The sequence below is a fragment of the Vicia villosa genome, unplaced genomic scaffold, assembly GCF_029867415.1.
Source record: "Vicia villosa cultivar HV-30 ecotype Madison, WI unplaced genomic scaffold, Vvil1.0 ctg.000227F_1_1, whole genome shotgun sequence".
NCBI lineage: Eukaryota > Viridiplantae > Streptophyta > Magnoliopsida > Fabales > Fabaceae > Vicia > Vicia villosa.
In genome coordinates, this window is record NW_026705085.1 from 18,954 (window position 1) to 44,102 (window position 25,149).

The following is a 25,149-nucleotide window of genomic DNA, read 5'->3' on the forward strand; positions in this document are numbered from 1 at the left end:
CCACCAGCAGCAATAGAGTCACAAGTATGATCCCAAGATATGGGAGCTTTCCTAGATGCAGCATCTTTACCAGTCCATAGAAATCTTCGACAGAGACCTTCAATGTATGTAATCACTTTTTTGGGAAGGGGGAATATTTGCATCCAGAAATTAGCTATTGAGAACACTACACTTCTTATTAATTGTAAGCGGCCAGCATATGATAGAAGTCTAGTACTCCAATGGTTGATTCTATTCAGCATCTTGTCGATAAGGGGTTGGCACATGTTTATACTTAGTTTCCTACTCGCTAAAGGTACTCCCAGATATTTAAATGGTAAAGTACCTCTACTGTAGTTAGTTTCCTGTTGAATCTTCTCATGATCCTCCTCCTTCCCTCCACCAAAGTACACTTTGCATTTGTGTGGGCTAGCATGAAGACCCGTCACAGCAGAGAATTCTTTAAACTTGTTCATCATCAAATGTACAGAAGCCACATCACCCCTGCTAAATAATAATAAGTCATCAGCAAAACAGAGGTTAGTAATCTTAAGTTTCTGGCATTTAGGATGGTATTTAAAATGAGGCTCAGTATTAAGAGTTTGTAGCACCCTATGGAGATACTCCATGATCATGACAAAGAGAAGGGGTGACATAGGATCCCCTTGTCTTAGTCCTCTCTTGGCTGGCAGGATTCTAGAATGAGCACCATTAACCACATATCTATAAGAAACAGTTGTCACACAGCACATAATCCAGTCTATAAACTTATGAGGGAATCCAAGCTCCTTGAGAATCTGATGTAGGGCAGGCCATTCCACAGTATCGTAGGCTTTTTGAATGTCCATTTGTATCATGCATCGAGGGGATATGTGCTTTCTATCATACCCTCTTACCAATTCCTGAGCAAGCATTATGTTATCATGAATGACTTTTCCTGGAACAATGCGGATTGGCTGTCATCTATAACATCTGAGATCACTCTGCCCAATCTTGTGGTGATGATTTTTGAAATGATCTTGTATAGGTCGCATATCCCTAACAGTCTTTGCCTCTGAAGATTTAGGGATAAGAGTCACCAAAGAACAATTGGCAGCTCTGTATAACTTGTTCTCATTGAAAAATTCCTGAATTGCCTCTTTCACATCTTTCCCAATAGTATTCCAAGAGGTTTTGAAGAAGTAAGCATTAAAGCCATCCACTCCTGGTGCCTTATTATTGCCAATACTCATCAATGCCTCCCAAATTTCCTTGTCCTCAATAGGGGCAATGAGCTTCTGAGCCTGGTCTCTAGATAGAATTTTTCCTTTCTAATAGCATTAAGGTCAATACTCTTTAAATTCTCAGAATTTGTGCCAACCAATTGCTTATAAAACTCCAGAATTTCATCTTCAATTTGATCCTGAGCAGTGAGAATCCTCCCATCCAAAGCATGTAAAGTATAGATTCCCTTCTGCTTGTTCTTTTCCTTGACTGCTGCATGAAAATATGAGTTATTACTGTCTCCAAGTTTCAGCCATGTGACTTTAGATTTCTGCATCAGCATCTCTTCCTCAACCTGATTTAAATGAAGCACCTTCTCATAACAACTCTTAACCTGGCCTCTTAGAGTTTCATCAAACAAATTTTGGTTCAGCTGCTCTTGTGCTTGTGTGAGGTCATGCCTTTCTTGCTGAATTTGCATTTGAATGTCAGTGGTTTTTCTAGTAAGAGGCTTAAGAGTATGCTGCAAATATTTCAGTTTACTCCACAACCTGTACATTGCAGTGCCTCTAACAGAGTACTGCCATCCATCCTGAATCACCTGCGCATAAGATGGGTCCCTAGTAATACAGTTAAGGAATTTGAAATGATATTTCCTCTGAGGTATATGCTGCTCTAGCCTAATCCTTAAAGGAGCATGGTCAGATATGTGAGGAAGGAGGACCTCCACCAAGGTTTCATTAAACTGTAGGAACCATTCCGCATTGCCAATCAAATGGTCAATTCTAGAGTAAATCAAACCAATGCTATGCTTATTTGACCAAGTGTAGTGATTGCCCCTAGTTTTTGTTTCAAACAGTCCAACCCTTTGCATCATGTCAGTCAAATCCTTATATTCTGCAGTTGTAATCAGGTTGCCTCCAATTCTACCTTGGCTATTGATGACATTATTGAAGTCCCCCATGACAATCCAAGGGGTGTGCAGGTTGGTGCCCAAATTCTCAATAGTGTTCCACAGGATTTTCCTCTTTTCAAGCTGGTTAAAGGCATACACAATAGTAGTAGTGTATTTAGTTTTCTGATCTAAACTACTTACCTCGGCATGAATGTATTGATCACCCATCTGAAGGACATTCACACTGACCAAATTATCCATCCACATGAGCCAAATTCTTCCATTATCATGATGGGCATAATTATCCACGAATTGCCATTTAGCTCCCAACTGCTTTCTTATTCCCTCTGCATTATGCTTCTTGACCCTCGTCTCAAGCAATGCAATTATAGGCACTTTAAACTCAGAGAGGTAGGAGCTGACCTCCCTATGTCGAGCTTTTTTATTAATGCCCCTAACATTCCATGTGACTAACATCCTCCACTATGCTCCCCTGCAGGATTTTCTCCAGTCCTTAAGGGAGTAAAGGGATTTTGGAATTCCCATATCTGTAGCTGTGTAGGAGTGCTGTTTATTGGTCTTTTTCCTCTGTCCCCCTTAGAAGTCACCAACTTCCAGTCAGTCTTTTCTGTAGGGTTTGGTTCTTTTTCAGGAATAATAGGCATTGGCACATCTTCCTCCTTCTTTTCTTGCACAGGTGGTTTCGGTTGCCACACTTTTTTCTGCTTCCCAGTTTTTTGTGTTGCACAGTCATGCCCTATCTTAAGGCAGGAGTGACAATAACTCGGCTTCCATTCGTACACAATCTGTTGTTCAATCATCTTACCAGTATGGTCCTTAATGGTTATAGAATCTCTCAATTTCTGTGTAATATCAACTTCTACTAACACCCTAGCATACGAAATACGTAGCTTCTTAGCGGTGCATTCATCAGTGGTAATTGGCTTGCCTATAGCACTAGTAATTTTGGAGATACTACGTTTCCCCCAAAGGTATAGTGGAAGGTTGGGCAGAGTAATCCATAATGGCAGAATGCGAAGTAAATCCTCTTTAATCTCAAAATTTTCAGACCAATGTTTAAGGAAAAGAGGTTTACCGTAGATAAAGTAAGGTCCCTGAGCCATGACTTTCTCCATATCTTCATAATTCCTAAATCGAACAATGAAGTAGCCAGCATCGTTGTAGTACAACTCGGGTAGGCCAACAAAATTCCAAGTCTTCTCCATAAACTTCTTCACGGCGTGCATCGAAAGTATTTCACCCAGCGCAAAAAGGATTATTGCATTTTCCCAATATTCAATTTCCTGAGCAACATCATCTTCCTCAATTGCAATTTCAATTTCTCCATTGACAATGTTAGGTGCTATGAAATCCACAGCCATTCCCCTGGACACATCTCGATTACCTTGGATGATCTCCACCCAAGGTTTAGGGTTCGTTGGAATCGTCTCCGTTGAAGGAGGGTCATCTTCTTTTGGAGAGGGTTCTTCAGTCTTCTCTGGTATCTTCAAAGAGGTCTCTGAGCTCGCGGGAGCTAGTTCTATGGTTGCTTGAGTCACGATGGTTCTTTCTGCCGTGCGTTGGAGCGCCACCGCCAATTTTTTCGGCCGGCCGACACCCCTTCGTGGTTTGGTCATCAAACCCTAGCAGAGCAAAAATTTATATTACGAACAGAGGCCGCCACTTTCATATTTTTAACTCCTTCAATTTAAATTTAATACCAAATTTATATATTGGAAGAAAATAGGGTTTCCTTACATTTTTAACTTTCAATTGTTCCTCCTAAAAAATATGTTGAAGTTAGAAAACAGTCTAATCGAATAGAGTCAGCTATACTTCCATTTTTTCCTTTACTGGTCGTATGCAGTAAGTATTTTTGGAAACAGAGCCTAGAATCAATCTTATTTGAATTCTCTAAAGCAACTTGCAACATACCCTCAGAAGTTGTTGATTAATTGAATCTTCATTCATTTTCATTTCTCTTCTAGTTAAAACCTCTTCACATATTCACTAATGTATCATGAATAAGATAATATTAGCAATATGTTCTTTCTCTACTCCATTCACAAGAATGTTGTCTCTAAGTTTTTCATATAATTGAGATATCGGCAAAATTACCATATATAACATAAAACTTCTCCCCCGATTCTTTCTAATCGAGCCTCTCGATCCGTCATTATACCCCTAGAAGTAGAAAGAATTACAATCCCCATCCCTCCTAAAACTTTCGGAATTTTTTGATAGTGAGAATAGATTCGTAGACCAGGTGTACTTATCCTTTTTAAATTTAAAAAAGTTTTATATGATCCTTTCCTATTTCTTCTATAGCGTAGAGTTAAAACTAAAAAGTATTTGTTGCTTTCTCGATGTTTTCTGACGTTTTCAACAAAACCCTCTCGTAAAAGAATTTTTACAATGTTTTCGGTGGTATTAGTAAGTGGTATTTTAACAGTTCTTTTTCTATTCATGTCAGCATTGCGTATCAAGGTTAGTATATCAGCGATAGTATCTTTACCCACAATCGATTTTTTCTCCTTACTTTCGATATAATCAACGTGCTCCCGTTTTTTGATTTTTTGATTCAATAAAATCTCTATCTATATTGAATAGAAAATATGAGAATAGAAGACTACTCTATATGTATAGAAAATTTGATTGTAATTAGGAGAATCTAAATATAGAATATTCTAAAACTAAAAAAAAGATAGAAAGAAAATGAACGAATGACCTATTCGAAACTATAGAAAGAATCTTATATGGAATTCGAATTCTATGTTTTTATACAAATAGAATTCGAAATTTTATTTTGAAGATATTGAATTGAATATCGAATATAGATTTTATTCGTCTTCTAATATATTTCCTTCCTATTCATTCAAGTCATAAATAATATAGTTCTATCATGATCTCTTATTATTATAATACCTCGGGTGCTAATGAAACTATTTTAGTGAAATTGAACTGTCTCAATTCTCGGGCTATTGCGGAAAAAATTCGAGTTCCTTTTGGATTTCCTTCTTTATCAATGAGAACCGCCGCATTATCATCATACTTTATTATTATACCATTACGACGTTTTAGTTCTTTACAAGTACGTACAATTACAGCTCTGATGACTTGAGATCTTTCTACAGATGAATTTGGCACTGCTTTTTTGATTACAGCAACAACAATGTCACCAATATAACCATACCGTCGATTACTAGCTCCTATGATTCGAATACACATCAATTCGCGCGCTCCGCTATTATCGGCTACATTTAAATAGGTTTGAGGTTGAATCATATCCTTTTTTCTTATCTTTCAGTCAAAAAGTTGAAGTAAAAAAAATATTCTGTGTTCAAAAGAAAAAAAAGAAACGGAGAATTGCCTTTTTTCATACTAAAGACCTCTTTCGTTCTAATGATTATTTGGAAAGAATGAATTGAGTTCGTATAGGCATTTTGGATGCCGCTATTGAAATTGCCTTTCTAGCGATCTTTTCTGGGACCCCTCCCATTTCATAAAGTATTTTGCCGGGTTTAACGACAGCTACCCAATATTCGGGCGATCCTTTTCCCGAACCCATACGCGTTTCGGTAGGTCTTACTGTAACAGGTTTGTCTGGAAATATGCGTACCCATATTTGTCCACCCCGGCGAACATTTCATGACATTGCCCGTCGACCCGCTTCTAGTTGTCTAGATGTGATCCAAGCGGGCTCAAGTGCCTGAAGAGCATATTTTCCGAAGCAAATTTTATTACCGCGAGAGGCTTTTCCTTTCATTCTTCCTCTATGATGTTTACGGAATCTCGTTCTTTTTGGGTTATAGTTGATGGTTATTTCTCAATTCCATCTCTATTACAGAACCGTACATGAGAGTTTCACCTCATACGGCTCCTCGCGAATAAATAGATTGAAAACTATTGAACCGATAAAATAATAATAATGAATACAATAAGATACATATGTTTAATAAAATGAAATAGAATATAATCGCGGGATTTTTTGACATTAAATAGAATCTATCGATCTATTATAATTTTTTTAATCTTGCTTTGATATATAAGGAAATATGTATTTTTATAGACCATTTTTGCTATCCGGATCTAACTAGCTAATATTTTTGAATATAAGGTTCTAACGAATCCGTATTTGTCTTTTTTTATTATTATCATATTGGATTGGGAAAATTTTCTAAATTCAAAAAAAAAAATACACATTTTCGCGGGCGAATATTTTCTCTCTCATTATAAATTCAAGATGTAATGTTGGGTTAGTCCACAACTCCTGAAAAAACAATGAATTCTTAGTTCCTTCCGCCATCCCATCTAATGAATCAGTAAGATTTCTAATTTTCATATAATCTTTTGTATTCACAGGTTCCGTCGTTCCCATCGCTTTTCAATTTATGGTTAGGTCTAAATTCTACAATGGAGCCTCTTTTAATAATATTCATTTTTTTTTTGAAATTTGAATCTTATTTTATTCTTTTTTGTTGAATCAACCTTCTCAGTTTTCTTGATTCGTGGCTCTTGATTCATTTATTCTATCAATTTTGAATATTGATGCTTTATTACACTACTTTTTATGAGATGACCCATAGACCTTTACATAGTAGAATTCTATATCATTGATATCCTTTTTCTATCTTTCTTTCACCCCTTCATTTATCTGTATATTCTTATTGCTTTACAACTAATAATCTGATTTTTTTTATTTCAGTTGCTATAATTAAAGCACCGCATCGATCCTTATTTTGATTTTCGATTTTTGGCGGTTCCTTATATCTAGATAATGGGAAGCGATGAGTAGGTTATTTATTCTTTAGTAATGAATTCTACGAATTTTTGTAGAAATTTAACTACTCTAAAAAAAACCAACGAGTCACACACTAAGCATAGCAACTCCTTATTTATAAAATGATTTATTAATTTTTTTTTTGATTCAATCTTATAAAATGTTTCATTTATTCTTTCAGAATCAGAATGTAGTAAGAATTCGTCATTTTTTGTTTTATCAAAAGATGGAACGTTATAAAGAAAAGTTTATTAGTCGTTGTTTAGAAATATCCAAACTTTGATTCCTAATACCCCATAAATAGTTCGAACTGGATAGGAACAATAATCAATTTTAGCTCGAATGGTTTATAGAGGAACCCTACCTTCTCTGATCCATTCGACACGTGCAATTTCTTTTCCGTCGATACGTCCCGCAATTTGTATTTGAACTCCTTTTGTATCTGCCTCTTCAGCTAATTCAATAGCTTGTTTCATTGCTTTACGAAACGAAATTCTATTCTTTAATTGTCCGGCTATAAATTCTGCAAGAATATTAGGGTCTCTATAAACATTTGGAATTCTTGTAATTCCTATTTTGATTTCTCGGTTCACACAATTAATTTTTTTTTGCACATTTGTTTTTAATTCTTCAATTTTATCCTCTATTAAAGACTTCTCCTCTATTCCTAAGTTTGGAAGTCCGATATAGATTATTACGTGAATCCAATCGATTGTTTTTTTAATCTTTATTCGTCCAATTCCCTCGAAATCAACACCGGGGGATAGTCTTATCGTTTTTTGTATATAATTCTTGATACAATCTCGTATTATTTTATCTTCTTTTAGATTCTCGGAATAAATTCTTGGTTGTGCAAACCAAATAGAATCATGACTTTGAGTTGTACCAAGTCTGAAACCAAGCGGATGTATTTTTTGTCCCATAATCCCTCACTACTCTATATAAAATGATACGTCTTATTTGTCTACTTTTTTATCTATATCTTTTCTTTTTTTATATTCAAATATCTTTATATATCTTTTTCTGCTCCAGACTAAAGCAATTCAAAAAAAAAATGGAATAAGATGCCCAACTCCATAAAGCATAAGTTCTATTATCAAAACCCTTTCAATTTTGGACTATTATTAATTACCATTCACGCGCTTTGTGTTGTGAATAGACACAAATATTTTTTGAACAAAGGGTTATATTTCTCTGTATTGCTTCTATTTTCACGAAAAAATGAAATGCGTTTTTTTGATTGCAGAATAATACAATTCTTTTTGAGTAATTTATAATATTTGAATATTTAATTCATATTTAATTTATTAATGACTATTACTAAATTTACGTTCAAATGAATGTTAACGACGAGATCTATTATCATTTTTCCCAAAGCCTCGGAAGTTTAGAGTAGGTGCAAATTCGCCCAATTTATGGCCTATCATACGATCTGTTATATAAATAGGTATATGCTCTTTTCCATTATGGAGAGCAATGGTATGCCCAATCATTATAGGTATAATGGTAGATGTTCTGGACCAAGTTTTTATTATTTCTTTTTCTCCTTTTGTGTTAAGCTGATCTATTTTTCTTACTAAATGGTACGCTACATAAGGATTTTTTTTTCGTGAACGTGGCATAGTTTATAATTCCTCCAATTTCTAAAAAAGATAATTTTTTCTCTTCTATTTTATATTTTAATTTTTTCTCTTCTCTTCTATTTTATATTTTAAAATCTAGAATCTCTAAAAAAAGAAAATCATATAATGTCATAGTAAATCGGTCTTTTCTTTTGTAAAGACGAAGAAACAAATTCTATTTTATCTACTCTCCACTATTTACTACGGCGACGAAGAATCAAATTATCACTATATTTATTCCTTTTTCTAGTTCTTCTTCCAAGTGCAGGATAACCCCAAGGAGTTGAGGGTTTTTTTCTACCAATTGGGGCCCTCCCTTCACCACCCCCATGTGGATGATCTACAGGGTTCATAACTACCCCTCTTACTACAGGCCGCCTGCCTCGCCAACGTTTAGCTCCGGCTCTGCCCAAACTTTTCTGGTTTACCCCAACATTCCCCACTTGTCCGACTGTTGCTGAGCAGTTTTTTGATATCAAACGGACCTCTCCAGAAGGTAATTTTAATGTTGCTGATTTACCCTCTTTTGCAATAAGTTTCGCTACAGCACCCGCTGCTCTAGCTAATTGTCCACCCTTTCCAAGTGTTATTTCTATGTTATGTATGGCCGTGCCTAAGGGCATATCGGTTGAAGTAGATTCTTCTTTTTGATCAATCAAAACCCCTTCCCAAACTGTACAAGCTTCTTCCAAAGCATACGGCTTTCTGGATGTAGATTATAATATCTATACAGATGCATCTTATATATCGTTTATTTCGTATATTCTATATGACATAACGAAGTACCATACCACATGAGTGGATATAGAATATACGAATCCAAATCTTCTACATCCTAGGTCTTTCTGTTCCTTCATCTGGCTTATGTTCTTCATGTAGCATTCAGACCGAATGACTCTATGAAATTACGTTGCTACTTACACATAGTACGGGTAACGTAGGAGACATTTCTATTTTTTTTTCCGGGGGAATCCTTAGAATTACCACTGCTTAGCTTTCAATTTGCCTTTGACCATCAAATGAAATCTGAATAATCCGTGTCTTCCCATTATTTGAAACAAGGAGCGCTTCGTGTTCTGTCGGTGCTTTAAACAATTTTGTCTTCTCCATATTACTATATCTCTAGGGTCAATAATTTTCTATTAGGAACTACCGAACTCAATCACTTGCTGCTGTTACTCTTCAGTTTTCTGTTGAAGTCTATCCTGTAGAGGTACTCAAATTGGAATTGGATCAGTGATCGATTTATAGGTTTCGCCATAAACCTAATTGGTTACTTCCAATTACGTAAATCAATAGTTCAAACCGCACTCAAAGGTAGGGCATTTCCCATTTTTATAGGAACTTCTGTACCATAAACAACGGTATCTCCAATTCTAGCCCCTCTGGGGTGTAAAATATATCTTTTCTCACCATCCCCATAGTGTATGAGACAAATGTGTGCTTTTCGATTAGGGTCGTATTCTATAGTTACGATTCTACCATAGATGTCTTTTTCATTGCGTCGAAAATCAATTTTACGGTATAGACGCTTATGACCTCCCCCTCTATGCCCTGCGGTAATTATTCCTCTGGCATTACGCCCTTTACCACAATGATGCTGTCCAGAAATCAAACAGTTTCGTGAATTGGATTTCACTTGACTGTTTACGGCTCCATTGCGTGTGCTCGGGCTAGTAGCAGTTTTGGATAAATGGATCGCCATGTTATTAAGTGTATTTTTATTTAAGTTTTTTTCGTTCTAAGAGGTGGAATAGAATAACCCGGTTGAAGCGTAATGATCATATGTTTGTACTGCATTGTATGTCCCATAATAGGTCGCATTCTTCTACCCTTTATTTGGAGTCGATGACTATTCATAGCTATTACCTTGACACCAAAGAAGAGTTCGACCCAATTTTTTATTTCTGTCCTAGTTGATCCTGATTCGACTTTCAAAGTATATTTATTTTTTCCAAATAACGAAATTCCTTTGTTTGTAAATACTGCATTTTTTATTCCATTCATAAATCTATTTTCTTCTTTCTTCCCTATGAGTTCTAGTCTCAATAAGAATACTAGTTTTTTTACTGTTCATATATTCAAATTTGAATATACCACATCAATTTGTTATGTATGGATGATGAGATTCCATTGATACGGATCCAATCGATCTTTTTTCTCGGACACATGGTCAGAACTTCGTCTCGATTCAAATACTACTAAGCTAAGAGGTCTACTACAGATCGGAAATTCTTTAAATAAAGAAATTCTTTATTTAGAAATGATGAATTCTTAATTATTGAAGTTGATATTATTTAGAAATTATTTGAAAAAGAAGAAGAGAAAGATGTTTCTTTGTTTTGTTCTTTCGCGGCAATCGGAAAAGAAAGAATATAGTCAAGATAGTAAAGATAATCATGTATTTACACATGCTTAACACATGTATTTACAAAGGAATGTCTCAATTCATCTATTTCATCCGATGGAGGATGTGATAGGGCTGCAAAGGATAAACTTTTGACAGTTCAAAATAATATTTCATTCTTGAACAAAAATCGAGTTTATTGGGGGGGGAGATTTCTATTGGCATGCATCCAGTAGGAATTGAACCTACGACTTCGCCAATTATGAGTTGGGCGCTTTAACCATTCAGCCATGGATGCTTCGAGGGAACCCTCCGACTTCATGAATAACCAAATTTCAATTGAAGTGGAATCTTTTGGATAGATCAATGTAATAATGAAGAAATAGATCAATGTAATAATGAAGAAATAGATCAATGAAATAAGGATAAACTTAGGAATTGGACTTGAATGGAGAAACTTAGTAATTTCAATTGAAATACATAGAAATGAAATCAATATATAAAATATAAATGAAGGAATTGGACTTGAATGGAGAAACGAAGGAATTCGATTTGAATGGAGAAACTTAGTAATTTCAATTGAAATACATAGAAATGAAATCAATATATAAAATATAAATGAAGGAATTGGACTTGAATGGAGAAACGAAGGAATTCGATTTGAATGGAGAAACTTAGTAATTTCAATTGAAATACATAGAAATGAAATCAATATATAAAATATAAATGAAGGAATTGGACATGAATGGAGAAACGAAGGAATTCGATTTGAATGGAGAAACTTAGTAATTTCAATTGAAATACATAGAAATGAAATCAATATATAAAATATAAATGAAGGAATTGGACTTGAATGGAGAAACGAAGGAATTTCAATTGAAATACATAGAAATGAAATCAATATATAAAATATAAATGAAGGAATTTGACTTGAATGGAGAAATTTAGTAATTTCAATTGAAATACATAGAAATGAAATCAATATATAAAATATAAATGAAATAAAAACATATAAATCAAATGAATATAAAAAAAAATATTTGAATTTTGTTATTTTAAGGGGGTTGTATGAATAATAATAAAATAGACTATTGGGTTTTAGAATTGAGAGAAATTTATAGAGAGAGCAAGAATTGTGCCTATTTGTTAGATTCCTGGACGCAATTCAATTCAGCAATATCTGTCATTCACATTTTTTTCCATCAAGAGAGTTTGATAAAAGTCTTAGACTCCAGAATTTGGAGTATCCTAGTTTCACGCTATTTAAAGGGTTTAACAAGAAATGGATCTTTCACGATTAAGAATTTAGTACTTTTTGTAGTAGCGATCCTTCTATATCGTATGAACAATCAAAGGATGATCGAAAAAAAATATTTATTTGACAGGGCTTCTTCCTATGCAAATGAATTCCATTGGATCCACATTGGAAGACTCAAAAGATTCGTTCAATATCCATAGGTTTATTGTTCCGCTCCTGTATGGTCCAAAAGAAAAAAAAAATCTATGATCGCCCTTTTTTCTCGCGCAGATGGTCAAAAGTTCCTTTCGATTTGAATCCTACTGAGAAGTCCGCTCGAGATCTTCAATTATTTAAGAAAGAAGAAGATATTTCTTTTGTTCTTTCGAGGCAATCGGAAAAGAAAGAAATAGCCAATATCGTCAGGATAATAATGTATTTACAAAGGAATGTCTCAATTCATCCTTTTGGAGGATGTGATGGGGTTGCAGAGGATAAACTTTTCACAGTTCAAAATAATATTTCATTCTTGAACAAAAATCGAGTTTTTGGTTTATTTCATCTATTCCATGACCGGAATAGGGGGGTAATAAAGTATAATAAGAAATAGAAATAAAAGAATGAAAGGCCTGATTATATCTTAACGACCAATCGACTATAAAAGAGAACGTTCCATCGGAACAATTATTTCTTGCTATTTCAGGATACTGGGTCTCTCTTTTTTTTTTCAAGTGTGGGGATAAATGACAAAAAGATATTGGAACATAACTTTTGAAGAGATGATGAAAGCTGGGGTTCATTTCGGCCATGATACTAGGAAATGGAATCCTCGAATGGCACCTTTTATATCGGCAAAACGTAAAGGTATTCATATTACAAATCTTACTAAAACTGCTCGTTTTTTATCAGAAGCTTGTGATTTGTCTTTTTATGCAGCAAGCAAAGGAAAACAATTTTTAATTGTTGGTACCAAAAAAAAAGCAGCCGATTCAGTAACACGGGCTGCAATAAGAGCTCGATGTCATTATGTTAATAAAAAATGGCTCGGAGGTATGTTAACGAATTGGTATACTACAGAAACGAGACTTCTTAAGTTCAGGGACTTGAGAACGCAGCAAAAGACGGGGAAACTTAACTCTCTTCCAAAAAGAGATGCCGCTATGTTGAAGAGACAATTATCTCATTTGGAAACATATCTAGGCGGTATAAAATATATGACAGGATTACCTGATATTGTAATAATCGTTGATCAGCAAGAAGAATATACGGCTCTTCAAGAATGTATCACTTTGGGAATTCCAACGATTTGTTTAATTGATACAAATTGTGACCCAGATCTTGCAGATCTTTCGATTCCGTCTAATGATGATGCTATAGCTTCCATCCGATTCATTCTTAACAAATTAGTTTTTGCAATTTGTGAGGGTCGTTCTAGCTATATACGAAATTTTTGATTAATAATAAGATAAATCAATTTTTTGATTTGGTTAGGTGGGCGGTCATAGATTTTTGGAATTGGTTATTCTAGCATTACAAAATTGTGTAAAAAGAAATATTTTGTGATTAGTAGGTATTCAAAATAGAAAATCAAAGTAAAATAAGGAAATGGTTGAATCAAAATAATTCCCTTTTAAGTTAGATTTTTTTATTTTAGAGGGCAGGGCAATATGAATGTTCTATTATGTTACATCAACACATTAAACAGATTCTATAATATATCTGTTGTGGAAGTAGGTCAACATTTCTATTGGGAAATAGGGGATTTTCAAGTGCATGCTCAAGTACTTATTACCTCTTGGGTTGTAATTGCTATCTTATTAATTTCAACCATTCTCGTTGTTAGAAATCCGCAAACTATTCCCACGTCTGGTCAGAATTTCTTTGAATATGTCCTTGAATTCATTCGAGACGTGAGCAAAACTCAGATTGGAGAAGAATATGGTCCATGGGTTCCGTTTATTGGAACTCTGTTTCTATTTATTTTTGTTTCGAATTGGTCAGGGGCCCTTTTGCCTTGGAAAATTATAAAGTTACCTCATGGAGAGTTAGCTGCACCCACAAATGATATAAATACTACTGTTGCATTAGCTTTACTTACGTCAGTAGCCTATTTCTATGCGGGTATTTCAAAAAAAGGATTGGCCTATTTTGGTAAATACATCCAACCAACGCCAATCCTTTTACCAATTAACATCTTAGAAGATTTCACAAAACCCTTATCGCTTAGTTTTCGACTTTTCGGAAATATATTAGCCGATGAATTAGTAGTTGTTATTCTTGTTTCGTTAGTACCTTTAGTAGTTCCTATACCTGTTATGTTCCTTGGATTATTTACAAGCGGTATTCAAGCTCTTATTTTCGCTACTTTAGCTGCGGCGTATATAGGTGAATCCATGGAAGGGCATCATTGACTAGTTATCAAAATAGTATTTTAGCCCGCGACAAAGTATGTGTGGCTCGCGATAATCTACTTAAGGAACATAAATCAAAAAATCCAAATAAATTTTCAAAAGTTTTAATAACAATTAAAAAGTAGAAATAAAATGAAAACGATTACCAGGGAATTGTAAAAAAAAAAATCGAGATTAAATTCAAAAGGTTAAGGGGGTCAAACTAGGTGTATATAGAATCTAATCGTTATAAGACAGCTGGGGGATTTCCAAGAATGATTCTCGAATACGATTGAATCTAAGATACAACTAATTGGTTTACGGTATGGAACAAACACATGTATATGTCATAGTAGATATTCATTAGTTATCTATGACTATCTATCTAAATTTGTCCTGCTACTACTCTAAATTTAGGTAGGGATTCAAAAAAAGAGCCGTTCCATCTCTTGTAATTGTGAATTGAATATAAAAAATGACTAAAAAAATGAAATCAAAGAAAAAGAAAGGTAAGATAAGACCAAAAATTGTATGTATTCACAAAAAACTACAAGGGTAGAAACGAAAAAAGTAAATATCGAAATAATTGGGATAATTCAAGAAAAATTATTCAGTTTGAAATTTTGAATTACACTTCGACTAGATAAAGATAAATATGAAGAATGAAATAATTAAGTCATAAATTTTTTGTTGATTATATTATTCACTATTTCTTTATTTTCTTTGGAATAGGAGAAACTTATCATGAATCCACTGATTGCTGCTGCTTCTGTTATCGCTGCTGGGTTGGCCGTCGGGCTTGCTTCTATTGGACCTGGAGTTGGTCAAGGCACAGCTGCAGGGCAAGCTGTAGAAGGGATTGCGAGACAACCGGAAGCAGAGGACAAAATACGGGGTACTTTATTACTTAGTCTGGCTTTTATGGAAGCTTTAACTATTTATGGGCTGGTTGTAGCATTAGCCCTTTTATTTGCCAATCCTTTTGTTTAATATTTATTTTATAAAAAATAAAAAAAAATACATATTGTTTTTTCCATGGACTTTCGTTGCTCCTCTTGCTTTTTTTTTTTTATTATATTTGGATTCTACTCATACAATTTTTTATTCATTCGGATTCACATACTGATTTGCCTTCTTCCGTCCCTTTATTTAGTATTTAGTCCAACGACCACCCCTTTAGTGTTGAAAACAACTAAGTAGTTTGCAATTTACATAATACCTAGTATTGACTTCTAAGAAGTATCATTCTTCTAGGGAATCTTTCAATTTACTAACCAATTCTAAATATAGAATAGTATTCTTAGTATATTTTTATTCTTACTAATATTCTTACTAATATATATATTCATTATTAGTAAGAATAAAAATAGAATAATTCGATATATTCATATTCAATAATTAGATTCTAGAATAAACTATCATATACAAAAACGAATAAAAAGAACTTGGAATCGTAGAAAGAAAATTAGTCTATCCATAAGAGGAGATGCGATCATATGAAAAATATAACCGATTCTTTTCTTTGCTTCATTTACTGGCCATCCGCCGGAAGTTTCGGGTTTGATACCGATATTTTAGCAACAAATCTAATAAATCTAAGTGCAGTGTTAGGTGTATTGATTTTTTTTGGAAAGGGAGTGTGTGCGAGTTGTTTATTTCAAAGAATACATTGGATCCAACCAACTGCACTTTTTTTGTTATAACTAGGAAAATGTGCATGATCCGGCGAATGACTTCTTACTAAATAACGAAAAAAATAGTTAAGAACCATAGCATTTCGCGATTCATTGGTAAATCTACTTTGATTCTCTATCAACCATGAATTTTGGAACATTACCATGGTTAAAGCTAACCAGTTTGAAGTTTCGACGCAGTCTAGTATTCTTTCTACCACTATGTTAATAGGGAAATTCGAATTTTTTTGATATAGAACACTCATGTCGATAAAATGACTTGAATTCTCTTTATGATGAAAAATAGGAAAAAAGGTGTTTTGTTTAACCCCTTCGTTTCTACTTTTCTACAATGCGGAATTGATGACCTACGTATAAATTAATCAGAATTCTTTGGATTTAAAGAAAAAAAAAAACAACTTTGCTGACAATTATTTGTTTGGTTAGTCAGAAGAGTCCTCCAAATATTAGGGTCTTGTATTGATAATCATTTTCAAGATTTTTAGAAATAGAGAAAAGAGGGTAGGCTCATTTCATAATAACTATCAGGAAATTTCCTATAAGGAATTGAGTGTGAGAGCCAAATGAATTGAAAGACTCATGTTTGGTTCGGGAAGAGATCATAGACATTTCATTTTGAAATGAATGGAAAGAGAATCTACTTTCATTAATTGATTTATTAGATAATCGAAAACAGAGAATCTTGAGAACTATTCGAAATTCAGAAGAACTGCGGGAAACAGCCATTGAACAGCTGGAAAAAGCCCGGGCCCGTTTAAGGAAAGTAGAAATGGAAGCAGATCGGTTTCGAATGAATGGTTTTTCCGAGATAGAACGAGAAAAATTGAATTTAATTAATTCAATTTATACAACTTTGGAACAATTCGAAAATTACAAAAATGAAACCATTCATTTTGAACAACAAAGGGCGATTAATCAAGTGCAACAAAGGGTTTTACAACAAGCATTAGAAGGAGCTCTGGGAACTCTGAATAGTTGTTTAAACAATGAGTTACATTTACGTACGATCGGTGCTAATATTGGTATGTTTGGGGCGATAAAACAAAAAAAGAACTGATTAGATTAGTTGTTCTACGATTAGATTAGTTGTTCTACTAGAATAGAGAGTATAGGCAGGCGGCCTTATTTTTGTTTTTTCTTCGAAAAACAATCTAATTCACAAATATTCATGGTAATTTTTCGTGCAGATGAAATTAGTAAAATTATCCGTGAACGTATTGAGCAATATAATATCGAAGTAAAAATTGACAATACAGGTATCGTACTTCAAGTAGGCGATGGCATTGCTCGTATTTTTGGTCTTAATGAAGTAATGGCAGGTGAATTAGTAGAATTTAAAGAGGGTACAGTAGGCATTGCTTTGAATTTGGAATCAAAAAATGTTGGTGTTGTATTAATGGGTGATGGTTTCATGATACAAGAGGGAAGTTCCGTAAAAGCAACAGGAATAATTGCTCAGATACCAGTAAGTGAGGGTTATTTGGGTCGTGTTGTAAATGCCCTAGCTAAACCTATTGACGGTCGAGGAGAAATTTCAGCTTCGGAATCTCGGTTAATCGAATCTCCCGCTCCCGGTATTATTTCCAGACGTTCCGTGTATGAGCCTCTTCAAACGGGACTTATTGCTATAGATTCTATGATCCCTATAGGGCGTGGCCAGCGAGAATTGATTATTGGGGACAGACAAACAGGTAAAACAGCAGTAGCTACAGATACGATTCTCAATCAACAGGGACAAAATGTAGTATGTGTTTATGTAGCTATTGGTCAAAAAGCATCTTCTGTGGCTCAAGTAGTAAATACTTTACAAGACAGAGGAGCAATGGAATACACTATTATAGTGGCTGAAACAGCAAATTCCCCAGCTACATTACAATACCTCGCGCCTTATACCGGAGCAGCTCTGGCTGAATATTTTATGTATCGTGAACGTCACACTTTAATCATTTATGATGATCCCTCCAAACAAGCACAGGCTTATCGCCAAATGTCTCTTCTATTACGAAGACCACCAGGTCGCGAAGCTTATCCCGGAGATGTTTTTTATTTACATTCGCGTCTTTTGGAAAGAGCCGCTAAATTAAGTTCTCAGTTAGGTGAAGGAAGTATGACTGCTTTACCAATAGTTGAGACCCAATCAGGAGATGTTTCAGCTTATATTCCTACTAATGTAATTTCCATTACAGATGGCCAAATATTATTATCTGCTGATTTATTCAATGCTGGGATCAGACCTGCAATTAATGTGGGTATTTCCGTTTCCAGAGTTGGATCGGCGGCTCAAATAAAAGCCATGAAACAAGTAGCTGGTAAATTAAAATTGGAATTGGCACAATTCGCAGAATTAGAAGCTTTTGCACAATTCTCTTCAGATCTCGATAAAGCTACGCAAAATCAATTGGCAAGAGGTCGACGATTGCACGAGTTGCTTAAACAATCCCAATCAGCTCCTCTTACTGTGGAAGAATAGATAATAACTATTTATACTGGAACGAATGGTTATCTTGATTCATTAGAAATTGAACACGTAAGGAAATTTATCGTTGAGTTACGGGCTTATTTAAAAACGAATAAACCTAAATTCAACGAACTCATATCTTCTACCAAGACATTCACTGGCGAAGCAGAAGCCATTTTGAAGGAAGCTATTCAGGAACAGATGGAACTCTTTTTACTTCAGGAACAAGTAGAAAAAAATTGATTCCAATTTTCATACATTTATAATTTCTATAATTACTCTCTTGAAATATTTACAAAAGAATAATAAAGATAAGAAATTCACAATATATTTTTAGAAATATACGAATTCAATCAATATATATGCAATTGCAATAAAGAATTCAATTAATATATATGCAATTGCAATAAAGAATTCAATATGTAAGAAATTTGCGTCCAATAGGATTTGAACCTATACCAAAGGTTTAGAAGACCTCTGTCCTATCCATTAGACAATGGACGCTTTTCTTTTTTTCTTTCACTTTTCACGAAATTGTCGTGAAAAGTGAAAGAAAAAAGAATTCTATAAAATCTCGATCGATCTATCAAATCTGTATCTATCAGAATATAGAAATAATAAATATTATAAATAGACTAAGACTGAATCATTCAAATTGTTGACTATTTACTATTCTATTCATAACTCAAACTAAAGAAATCAATTTATTAAATAAAAAAGAGAATATATTGAGAAATAGAATATAAGCGGGTAGCGGGAATCGAACCCGCATCGTTAGCTTGGAAGGCTAAGGGTTATAGTCGACGTTTATGAATGAACGTCTCTAATTCAAAACCGAACGTGAAACTTTTGTTTCATTCAGCTCCTTTACAGAATAATTTAAGAGAGAGATGGAATACATTAAAAAAAATGACCCATAACATCTATGTCAGCCTTTCGGTATGAATACAATTAACGTTGCTTTTTAGATGATCCCTATAGAAAAGGAGTATTCGAACAATCTCTTTTTTCTAGTTACTTCGTTCTCTATTTCTATTTCATAGAATCTTTAGGAAAAGAATTAAATTTCCGTCGAGGTAAAAAAATCTGTTGATGTTTCTAGTAAACTAAAATAATCGTTTCAAAGCTATTTTGCTTCAATCTCTCCTATACAAAAAAAATAATAAAAAAATTGGAAGATTTAGTTACGATTGGAAACAAATTTTATCTATCTTTTTCCCTGGATCCTTTAACTTATATTGAAAAATTGGGATTCTTGATCCAATTGCAAAAACTTATGTTTCATAATTTTAGAATTGATTCTAAAATGTATACAAATTACGATAATGTATATTATTCCTCGAATTGTTTGTTAAGAGGTATAAAGGATTAAATCCCGTTAAGTAAGAAATAAAGTTTTTGATCGTGATATGAATCACGCAAGCGACCCCTTAACTATTAAGGGATCGATAGAACGAATCGCACTTTTACCACTAAACTATACCCGCTACAATACCATTATTGTATATAAAAGGATCTTTTGTCGAACAAGGGAATCAGTCATAATTCTGAAATAGGTGTAGAATTTCCTGATAAATAGAGTGTTCACATGTTTCGTAAAGGGCCCCCTAATGAAATTTAGAAAAGGGGGCGAATCTCATTTTTAGATTTTGTTGAAGGTATTTTGACAGATAGATCTCGACAAAATTACTAAACTCAATTCATAACACAAAAATGAATTGTGCAAGACGCCAAAGTTCTATTTCTTTTTTAGATACGTTACCTGATGAATTCGTATGATATACGATCAAAAAGTAATTTGTTCTTTTTTTTTCTCCGAGGTATCATAAGCATAATCATTCCATTTTTTCAATTGGGGAGAGATGGCTGAGTGGACTAAAGCGTCGGATTGCTAATCCGTTGTATGAATTTTTGTACCGAGGGTTCGAATCCCTCTCTTTCCGTTTATTGATGATTTTACATTTTTGAACTTATGGAATTTTTTTTATTCCCTGTTTGTTTCATTTTTTACTAGTTCAAGATCTAAAATAGATATACAAATGAAAAATATTTCAAAATCCAGCACAAGTAAGGCAAAGACAAAAGATTTTCTTATTCTTCACGTCCAGGATTACGTCCTGGATCATTAGATAGGAATCTGAAGATGAAAAGAGAAACAAAGAATATCACTATCGTGTAAACAAATAGTTTTAGAGTAAGCATTACAAAATCTCCAAGATAATAAAAAAAACGACAGAGAAAGAGAATAGATTCTCTTCTATTTCATATTCTGTTTCCTTTGATACTCAGTTTATAAGATGATACTCAGTTTAGAAGAAATAAACTGATTTCAAAAAAACTTAAGAAATTAATTTGTAGTAAGAGTAAGAGTTGAGCCTTTTTTTACCATTACCAAAAATTTTCTTTCATATCCACAATAAAGATCCACGTATTGGTGGTAGACTCAAATCGAATAATATAATTTCTATAATGGAAAAAAGGAAATGATGAGATAATCCATATTTTTATAATCACAGATTCACACTGTAAGACTTATCTGATCTTTCAAAATGTTCAATTTTGAGTTTTCTAATAAATTCTATGACTTTTTTTAGGACATTATTCAAATTCAAGATCTTAGCGAAAACTTACAGCAGCTTGCCAAACAAAAGCTAATAGAAAAAAAAGTAAGGGTATTACTGGCATAAAATCTACAATTGGATTCAAAAAAGCGTAAGCTTCAGGTAATTTCCCCAAGAAGAAACTACTTGAATAAAGGACAGAATTAATACAAATACAGACCAAGCTAAAGATATTAAGCATAACAAAAATGTTGTTCTTTAAGAAAATGAATTGTATTTTTTCTTTTTCTTTTTTTGAATTCTAATTTTTATTGTATTTTTTTTATCGTATTATTATATATATGATTTATTATATATATATTATTCTTATTATTCTCTATTTTTTTCACAATTTAGACTCAGAATTAAAATAAAAAATTTTTTTTGACTTCAGGTAATTTCCCCAATAAGAAAGGTAATTTCCGCAATAAGAAACAAAGGACCGAATGGATTCTTCCCAATTTAGACTCAGAATTAAAAGAAAAAAATAAATTCTGACTTCAGGGCATTTCCCCAATATGAACCTACCTTCGTAAAGGATCGAATGAATACGAAAACCGAGCGAGCTAAAAAAGTTATGCATAACAAAAATGTTGTTGTTTAAGAAAATGAATTGTATTTTTTATTTTTTTTTTGAATTCTAATTTTTATTGTATTTTTTTTATCGTATTATTATATATATTTATTATATATATATTTATTATATATATATTTATTATATATATATATTATTCTTATTATTCTCTATTTTAATTTTTGTATTATCCTTTTATTCACAATTTAGACTCACAATTAAAAGAAAAAAATAAATTTTGATTTCATTTATATAAAAATAGATATCTATAGAGAAAAATAGATATCTATAGAGATAGAATAGAAAATGAAGAATTAGAAAATCGAAAAGAAAGAAAATGAATAATTTGAAAATAAAAAAGGATAAAAATAGAATATAATTCAAATATTGAATTAATATTAATATCTATAAATATTACTAAATCAGTAATAAAACGAAAAAAAAAGATGAATCAACTAAGATCAGACCCCCAATCCCTTTTTGATTTGAACTGAATAAGTTCAAAATAGTTTCATTCTTAAATCAAAAAGAGAATAAATTCAATATTCATACAATATCTTAATTGAATTCTATGGAATGATCAATCAATTTAGTTTAATTCGATATCGATGCATATCAAAATTCTAGCAACAATTTATTCTATCGAATCAATAGAGAAGTGGAATTGACGAACAACCCATAATACTATTTATTATTTATTAGTATTGACTTAAAAATGGGGCGTGGCCAAGCGGTAAGGCGGCGGGTTTTGGTCCCGTTATTCGGAGGTTCGAATCCTTCCGTCCCAGATCATATATTTTAGAAAATAGAATAATAGAAAATCCAATTTTCTAACTATTGTAATTTTTCTATTACAAATAGTTATCCATTTTCTATTCAAATAGAAATGAGAATTTTTTTCAATACTTACTCGTTCATTATTATTACTGATTTATTAATCCTAGCGATTCTATTTCTATACTTCTTCGATAAAAAAATTATCATCAAATGACTATTCATCTATTGTATTTTCATGTAACTAGAGGAAAAAAGATCTATGGAAACAAAGTGGTTCAATTCAATGCTGTTTAATAGGGGTTTAGAATACAGGTGTGGTTTAAGTAAATCAATAGATAGTTTTGGTCCTATTGAAAATAACGGTGCAAATGAAGACCCATCTATTTTAACTGATATGGATAATAAGATTGATAGTTGGAAGAACAATAGTGAAAATTCGAGTTCCAGTCATGCTGATTATTTAGTAGATGTCAGCAACATACAGAATTCCCTATCTCAGAAAACTTTTTTAGTTAGCGATAGTAATAGGAATAATTATTCCATATCTTTTTCTATTAAAAATCAAATTTTGGAGATTGACAATAATCATTCTTTTTTAAATGAACCAAAAAGTTTCGCTAGTTATCAAAATTCTAGCTATTTGACGAATGTCTCTAAGAGTAATGATCCTAATGATACTAAATCGAATTGGAATCATCACATTAATAGTTGGATGGAGAGTTATCTTCGTTCTCAAATCTGTATTGATAGTTCCATTTTAGATGATAGTGATTTTACTCAACAAATAGAAAATGATAGTGATTTTCCTGAAATAGAAGATTATGATTATGATAATGGTAATGAGTTTCCTGAAATAGAAGATTATGATTATGATTTTCCTGAAATAGAAGATTATGATTATGATAATGGTAATGAGTTTCCTGAAATAGAAGATTATGATTATGATTTTCCTGAAATAGAAGATTATGATTATGATAATGGTAATGAGTTTCCTGAAGTAGAATCTGAGAGTGATTTGACTCAAATCGAAAATGATAATGATAGTGATTTTATTCAAATAAAAAAGGAGTTTCTTCCAATAGTATATGATGATAATACTAGTCCTTTTGCACAATTTGATCATTTATGGGATGTATGCGATACTTGCTATGCACCAAATTATAAGGAATTTTTGAAATCCAATTTGCATATTTGCGAATGTTGTGGAGATTATTTGAAAATGAGCAGTTCAGATAGAATTGAACTTTTGATTGATCCTGGTACTTGGAATCCGATGGATGAAGACATGGTTTCTCTGGATCCCATTGAATTTGATTCGGAAGAGGAATTTCATTCGGAAGAGGAAATTGGATTTTATATTGAATCTGATTTGAAATTGGAACCGCTAAGGCCTATGACTCGGCAAGAGGTAAAGGAATTCAATGCGTTATTTAATATGAATTTAAAATATAAAGGTTCGGACGAGGAAGAGGAAGAGGAAGAGGAAGAGGAAGAGGAAGATAAAGAGAAAGAGGAATGGGAAGAGGAAGATGAACCTTATCAAAATCGTCTTGATTCTCTTCAAGAAGAGACAGGATTACCGGACGCGGTTGAAACAGGCACATGTCAACTAAATGGTATTCCTGTAGCAATAGGTATTATGGATTTTCGGTTTCTGGGGGGTAGTATGGGATCCGTAGTGGGTGAGAAAATCACTCGGTTGATCGAATATGCTACCAATCAACTTTTACCTCTTATTATAGTATGTGCGTCTGGAGGAGCGCGTATGCAAGAAGGAAGTATCAGCTTAATGCAAATGGCTAAAATTTCTTCTGCTTTATATAATTATCATATTTGATTTTTCTTAATTAAAAAAAATCATATTTAAGACTGCTCAAACCTTGCCATATGTTCTACAAGAAAGTTTCAAAAGAAATTAAGGAATTGCTGAATGAATTACATATGTTGCAAACAAAATTCTTTAGAAGAGTCCAAGACAACGAAGACAACACATAGCTAGCGATGGGTTCTACGAGGAAGTTTCAAAAATAAATTAAACAAATCATAGTTAGAAGAGTCCAACAAAGATGAAGAAGAGTATTTTTGAAACACAAATAATCGTGGGTGGGTCCTTATGGTAGTTGAATTCTTCAAATAAAAAACAATTAAGAAAGCATTTTACCTAACTCATCATTCTAATTGGCTGTATAATGAACTTTAACAGCACACAAACGTACAGAGCAGAAACATCCTACGACGGACTCATTCATATGATATGATTCGGGACAACGTCGGCATAACTGTTTCTCAAGCTCCACGTGTTCACGTTTTTTGTGGAGCCCACGCGCTTCCATAACCTTATAAATACTCCGCACCGTTCCACCATCAATCCAACAACATACACAGTTTGTATAATATAACTTCTTCATTCACAAATTTTCACTGTTTTTTTCATCCTCGGATTTCTCTATAAAATTTCATAGCTTCACCATGGCATCATCATCTTCTGCAATGAAGTTCTTCTCCTTCCTTTTTGTATATGTATTTGCAGCCGCCGTAGCCTCAGCCCAAGACCTCAGTCCCTCGTTGTCTCCAGCTGCAGGTCCTGACGCCG

At 33.3% G+C, this 25,149-nt stretch overlaps 7 protein-coding genes and 2 non-coding genes across 9 annotated transcripts; 4 read left to right on the forward strand and 5 right to left on the reverse strand.

Moving 5' to 3' along the window:
• Positions 1-938: 938 nt before the first annotated feature.
• LOC131625594 (uncharacterized) lies at positions 939-5,305 on the reverse strand. The gene is made up of 7 exons (XM_058896441.1): positions 5,003-5,305; positions 4,492-4,674; positions 3,836-3,859; positions 2,553-3,720; positions 2,279-2,472; positions 1,340-2,218; positions 939-1,289 (listed from the first exon to the last, which is right to left on the reverse strand). The coding sequence occupies exons 1-7, from the start codon at positions 5,303-5,305 to the stop codon at positions 939-941; spliced, it is 3,102 nt and encodes a 1,033-aa protein (XP_058752424.1).
• Positions 5,306-6,515: 1,210 nt separating this feature from the next.
• Positions 6,516-8,198, reverse strand: LOC131625589 (small ribosomal subunit protein uS3c-like). The gene has a single exon (XM_058896436.1). The coding sequence runs from the start codon at positions 7,778-7,780 to the stop codon at positions 7,205-7,207; it is 576 nt and encodes a 191-aa protein (XP_058752419.1). The 5' UTR covers positions 7,781-8,198; the 3' UTR covers positions 6,516-7,204.
• Positions 8,196-11,184, reverse strand: LOC131625591 (large ribosomal subunit protein uL2c). Its single transcript, XM_058896439.1, has 2 exons — positions 9,791-11,184; positions 8,196-9,119 (listed from the first exon to the last, which is right to left on the reverse strand). Exons 1-2 carry the CDS (start codon positions 10,182-10,184, stop codon positions 8,674-8,676), a joined length of 840 nt encoding a protein of 279 aa, XP_058752422.1. The 5' UTR covers positions 10,185-11,184; the 3' UTR covers positions 8,196-8,673.
• On the reverse strand, positions 11,051-11,124 carry TRNAM-CAU (transfer RNA methionine (anticodon CAU)). The gene has a single exon. It is a non-coding gene; the product is annotated as a tRNA-Met (tRNA).
• A 1,469-nt stretch (positions 11,185-12,653) lies between the features above and the next one.
• Positions 12,654-13,517, forward strand: LOC131625588 (small ribosomal subunit protein uS2c). The gene has a single exon (XM_058896435.1). The coding sequence runs from the start codon at positions 12,807-12,809 to the stop codon at positions 13,515-13,517; it is 711 nt and encodes a 236-aa protein (XP_058752418.1). The 5' UTR covers positions 12,654-12,806.
• A 37-nt stretch (positions 13,518-13,554) lies between these two features.
• On the forward strand, positions 13,555-15,185 carry LOC131625587 (ATP synthase subunit a, chloroplastic). Its single transcript, XM_058896434.1, has one exon. It carries the CDS (start codon positions 13,731-13,733, stop codon positions 14,472-14,474), a length of 744 nt encoding a protein of 247 aa, XP_058752417.1. The 5' UTR covers positions 13,555-13,730; the 3' UTR covers positions 14,475-15,185.
• Positions 15,186-15,439: 254 nt separating this feature from the next.
• Positions 15,440-21,026, forward strand: LOC131625590 (ATP synthase subunit alpha, chloroplastic). Its single transcript, XM_058896438.1, has one exon. It carries the CDS (start codon positions 17,316-17,318, stop codon positions 18,615-18,617), a length of 1,302 nt encoding a protein of 433 aa, XP_058752421.1. The 5' UTR covers positions 15,440-17,315; the 3' UTR covers positions 18,618-21,026.
• TRNAR-UCU (transfer RNA arginine (anticodon UCU)) lies at positions 19,038-19,109 on the reverse strand. Its single transcript has one exon. It is a non-coding gene; the product is annotated as a tRNA-Arg (tRNA).
• Positions 21,027-21,944: 918 nt separating the features above from the next.
• LOC131625595 (acetyl-coenzyme A carboxylase carboxyl transferase subunit beta, chloroplastic-like) lies at positions 21,945-24,393 on the forward strand. The gene is made up of 2 exons (XM_058896442.1): positions 21,945-23,880; positions 24,088-24,393. Exons 1-2 carry the CDS (start codon positions 22,816-22,818, stop codon positions 24,391-24,393), a joined length of 1,371 nt encoding a protein of 456 aa, XP_058752425.1. The 5' UTR covers positions 21,945-22,815.
• The last annotated feature ends 756 nt before the right edge of the window (positions 24,394-25,149 follow it).

Coding starts and splice junctions, on each gene's coding strand:
- LOC131625591 (XM_058896439.1), bottom strand. CDS start 10,184: ATGGCGATCCATTTATCCAAAACTGCTACTAGCCCGAGCACACGCAAT. Junction 9,120..9,790: donor GGGAAATGCCCTACCTTTGA/GTGCGGTTTGAA, acceptor ATCAAAAAGAAG/AATCTACTTCAACCGATATG.
- LOC131625594 (XM_058896441.1), bottom strand. CDS start 5,305: ATGTGTATTCGAATCATAGGAGCTAGTAATCGACGGTATGGTTATATT. Junction 3,721..3,835: donor AACAATTGAAAGTTAAAAAT/GTAAGGAAACCC, acceptor TTGCTCTGCTAG/GGTTTGATGACCAAACCACG. Junction 2,473..2,552: donor AGGGGAGCATAGTGGAGGAT/GTTAGTCACATG, acceptor CTGAGTTTAAAG/TGCCTATAATTGCATTGCTT.
- LOC131625590 (XM_058896438.1), top strand. CDS start 17,316: ATGGTAATTTTTCGTGCAGATGAAATTAGTAAAATTATCCGTGAACGT.
- LOC131625595 (XM_058896442.1), top strand. CDS start 22,816: ATGGAAACAAAGTGGTTCAATTCAATGCTGTTTAATAGGGGTTTAGAA. Junction 23,881..24,087: donor TTGAATTTGATTCGGAAGAG/GAATTTCATTCG, acceptor GAAGAGGAAGAT/GAACCTTATCAAAATCGTCT.
- LOC131625589 (XM_058896436.1), bottom strand. CDS start 7,780: ATGGGACAAAAAATACATCCGCTTGGTTTCAGACTTGGTACAACTCAA.
- LOC131625588 (XM_058896435.1), top strand. CDS start 12,807: ATGACAAAAAGATATTGGAACATAACTTTTGAAGAGATGATGAAAGCT.
- LOC131625587 (XM_058896434.1), top strand. CDS start 13,731: ATGAATGTTCTATTATGTTACATCAACACATTAAACAGATTCTATAAT.